The sequence below is a fragment of the Sinocyclocheilus grahami genome, unplaced genomic scaffold (assembly GCF_001515645.1).
Source record: "Sinocyclocheilus grahami isolate Dianchi unplaced genomic scaffold, SAMN03320097.WGS_v1.1 scaffold1007.1, whole genome shotgun sequence".
Lineage (NCBI taxonomy): Eukaryota > Metazoa > Chordata > Actinopteri > Cypriniformes > Cyprinidae > Sinocyclocheilus > Sinocyclocheilus grahami.
Window position 1 is genome coordinate 76,117 of NW_015506186.1, and position 4,194 is coordinate 80,310.

Genomic DNA, 4,194 nt, shown 5'->3' on the forward strand with positions numbered 1-4,194 from the left:
AAGGCCATAACCATGTCTTGAACATTGGGGGGGACCAACTTTCATATATATATATACTGTATATGCGCACAGATTTTATTTACACATCACTCGCACACAGAGGTCCTATCGCGTGGCGATTGTTGTGAACACTACCCCACGACTTTTATTATAATAAAATAGTTTCCATACTGAATCGCTATATTATAGCGTAGGTAACAGATGCAGGTAATTCACACACGCACATTTCATCATCATCATCATCATCTCTCTCTCTCTCTAAATCCCATATTTGAGAAAAAAAAGTCGAGTAGTTTGCATCACTGCATATAGCTGTTGGTTATTTAACATTTCTACCATAAAACTGTAAACTAACATGAAATGATTTGCACTGTAAAACAAAATTGTGAAAATGCTACAGTAAAAACCTGTTAAATGTTTAACGGTAAGCTCCCCTACTATACATGGGGAAAAGATGCAAAAGACATTTCATGTAATTTTACGGTAAAATACCGTTTTTGGAAGTGAAAAAGAATACAGTAAAAAACAGATTTTTCTTATCAGTTATGTTTATTAGGGTTGTATGTTACATCTAATGTTGTTAAATGAATGTTTATTGCATATTTCAGTTTCATGTGTGTCACCATTATGGTGTTTAGTGTTTGTGTGAATGACTCTGTGCACCTTCTATATATATCTATGTCAGAGAGATGTTGAAAAATACACAGTAAGCACGAAAGCAAGATTGAAAGCAAACTTTTCCTCTAAGCATCTGTGGTTGTGAACACAGTATTAGACAGTACTAAAGAGAAGAAGTTGTGTAGATGTGTGTTTATTGATTGGTTGGTGTTCAGTGAAGCACATGTGAGGAGTTAGTGATGAATTAGTGTGGCTTTCTGATCGCTTGTGTTTGAAAAAGGAAGTCAAGACACTTCCTGTTAGATTTGTGTGTGTTACATTGTGTGTTGTGTTTTGCAAAAAGTGTTTTATGAAATTGAAAACTGAATCAAAGGCTGAGAATTAGTGTATGATTTGCAGATGTGGTGTGTGCTTCTGCTGTTTGAGTGTCAGCTTTCAGAAACTGTGTGACAAGGAAAGATCTTATGTGCAAGCAGCTGAAAAACAACTGTAAATGTAAATTTGTGACCCCGGGCCATAAAACCAGTCATTACGGTTATTTTTTTGAAATTGAGATGTATGCATCATCTGAAAGCTGAATAAATAAGCTTTCCATTGATGTATGGTTTGTTAGGATAGGACAATATTTGAAAATCTGGAATCTGAGGGTGCAAAAAAATCTAAATATTGAGAAAATCATCTTTAAAGTTGTTCAAATGAAGTTCTTAGCAATGCATATTACTAATCAAACATTAAGTTTTGATATATTTACGGTAGGAGATTTACAAAATATCTTCATGGAACATGATCTTTACTTAATATCCTAATGATTTTTGGCATAAAAGAAAAATTTATAATTTTGATCCATACAATGTATTGTTGGCTATTGCTACAAATATCCCCCAGCGACTTAACACTGCTTTTGTGCTCCAGGGTCACATTTAAGTTAAATCCGTAAAACCTAAAATGTTGCTACCGTATTTTTTACAGTATAATTCTGGAAACCACAGCTGCCAGTTTTTTACCGTAAACATTTTGTTACAGTGTAACAGAGCTGGTATGCACACACTCTAAAGGTGCTTCACATGTAGAGTCCTGCAGCGGGGTACAGCATGAAGGGGGCGATGCTGTGCTGCGCGGGGCTCTCCACCATGTGTTTGCGGTAATAACGGCGCAGCGCCGGGCTGCTCGGGTGCTGCTGTCTGACGTGGAGGAAGTATTCGTCCGGCCGGTTGGAGGTGAAGCCGCAGTCCTCGCACACGAAGATCTTGGAGCGCCGCTGGCGGTATGCGTACTGCTGCCGCACGCCATGGATCTTCCGCAGGTGAGACTCCAGAGAGCAGCGCTGCGTGAAGGCTTTCTCACACAGATCACACCGGTACGGACGGATGCCTGTGTGCAGAGAGAGAGAGACACTCAAGTGACTCAAAACCTGTTTATGGGAATCAGGGTTAGTGCAGTTAACCTTCATCCTTCTCTTGCGTTTTGTAACAAATCTTTCCCTCGTGGGTCAAAATGACCCGAAGGCCTAAAATGAAACTTTTTTTTTTGGTCCAGAAAGCTTGTATTGATCCATTTTTATAATTTTTCTTTCTTAATATTTATGTAGGTTTTTTTATTTTTTATTTACCTTGTTTCCCCACCAGTGTTTTTGCTGATTTTCACTAAAATCTTACGGCCCCCAGAATATTTAGTTGTATGAATATCTGAACATGCAATACAGCAAAATAAAGAACTCAGAAAATAAAAAAATCTGTATTATTCTAGCTTCAAGCATTGTTTTTTTATCAACACTTGAATGTAGGTAGGTTTCATAAAAAAGTAACATTTTGAGCAAAAAGCTGAGAAAATCGCATTTTTATCAAATACTACATCTGGATCATATCCGGTAATATTATCAAAGCAAAGCTGCAGTAGATGCTTCCATCAGCGCTCCCAAAGCTTCACAGGCCTTTAACACTTTCCGGATTTCACTGGGGCAAAAGCTGAGAATTAGTGTATGTTTTGTAGATGTGGTGTGTGCTTCTGCTGTTTGAGTGTCATCTTTCAGAAACTGTGTGACGAGGAAAGTTTTAGTGTGTAAGCAGCTGAAATGAGAATGTCTCACCGGTGTGTGTTCTCATGTGTCTCTTCAGGTCGAAGGTGTCATTGAAGCCTTTCCCGCAGAACCTGCAGGGGTGTCTCTTGAGCATACTGTGGCACTTGAGGTGACGCGTCAGCATGCGCTGCAGAGGAAACACTTTATGACACGCGGAGCACAGGAACTCCGACGAGCCGCTGGATCCACACGCCTGGAAGCAGAGCGAGACACACATGAGCTGCCTGAGCACGCAGGTCCAAACCCTGAGGATCTGCAGGTGCTTCACCTTGTTGAGCGGCGCTGAGGCCAGTGCTGGAGGAGGAAGAGAACTGTGTGATGGCTGAACCCTTTCCATCCCATAATCCTCCCTGTGATGCTCCAGAGCAGCTGTGTGTTTGTGGACGGCATGAGCGCGCTCAGACACTGACTCCAGACCAGCGCTGGGACTCTGAACAGATGCTGAAACACACACATTACACAGTTACACACTTTCATTTGTTTTCCCTAAATAAATATATATATATATATATATATATATATTATTGTCCTCATTTGTAAGTCACTTTGGATAAAAGCGTCTGCTAAATGACTAAATGTAAAATGTAAATGTAAATATATATATATACAACCATGTACAAAGTAAAACTTCCAGAACCCCAAAAAATTAACTAATATAATACAAACAAATAATAATAATAGTAATTTGTTTTGTTTTATTTTATAATAAACCAGTATAGTATATTGTTTTATAATGATAAATGTAAATAATAATTATTTTCGTTCTTTATTTTATAATAATAAAAAATAATATAATGAAAAAAGTAACAACCATATACAAAATAAAACCTCCAGAACCCAAATATAAACCAGTATAATAAAAGATGATAATTATCTAAGCTGTGTATAACTCCTGAGGATTTTGGACTGATTTTGTTTCTATTATATATTTCGGTCAGACAACAACAAAAAAAACTCTTTCCCTTTATAATGTTTCTTTATTTCTAAAATGTTTAAATAAATGTACGTACACTTCTGTGAACAATTCTTGATGTAGAGTCTTAACTTGATCAAATAAAGCACTAATTTCTGTGAGAAGAGCATATTATTCACATTGAGTCTCAGTCAACAGAGTGACAAAAGCCATTCATATGTGAATAGTCACAGTCCAGGTGTGTGGAGGCAGGCAGGATGACGAGGACGACAAGGATTTAAATAAGGATATTTAATGTAGAGACAACAAGGCAGATTCGGGTAGAGGAGACACACACTCACTCACACTCGGGGTAACATTCACAATAACCGACAAACTCAAATACCAGAGACAGGAACAGATATAGTGCAGATAACGAGGGGCAGACAGGTGAGCACAATGAGGTGATTAACTAATGATTATACGGGCTAAACCAACACAAGGGGAAGAAACCACAACAAACAGTCCACAGGGGTGTTACATTACTCCCCCCTCCCGGAAGGTGCGTCCTCGCACCGTAGAAACAGAGGGAGGGGCGGAGGGGGAC

General features: G+C 38.6%; 1 protein-coding gene across 1 annotated transcript; it reads right to left on the minus strand.

The window, feature by feature from the left end:
- Positions 1-1,644: 1,644 nt before the first annotated feature.
- Positions 1,645-2,068, minus strand: LOC107565534 (putative transcription factor Ovo-like 1). Its single transcript, XM_071582341.1, has one exon. The coding sequence runs from the start codon at positions 2,066-2,068 to the stop codon at positions 1,679-1,681; it is 390 nt and encodes a 129-aa protein (XP_071438442.1). The 3' UTR covers positions 1,645-1,678.
- Positions 2,069-4,194: the final 2,126 nt, after the last annotated feature.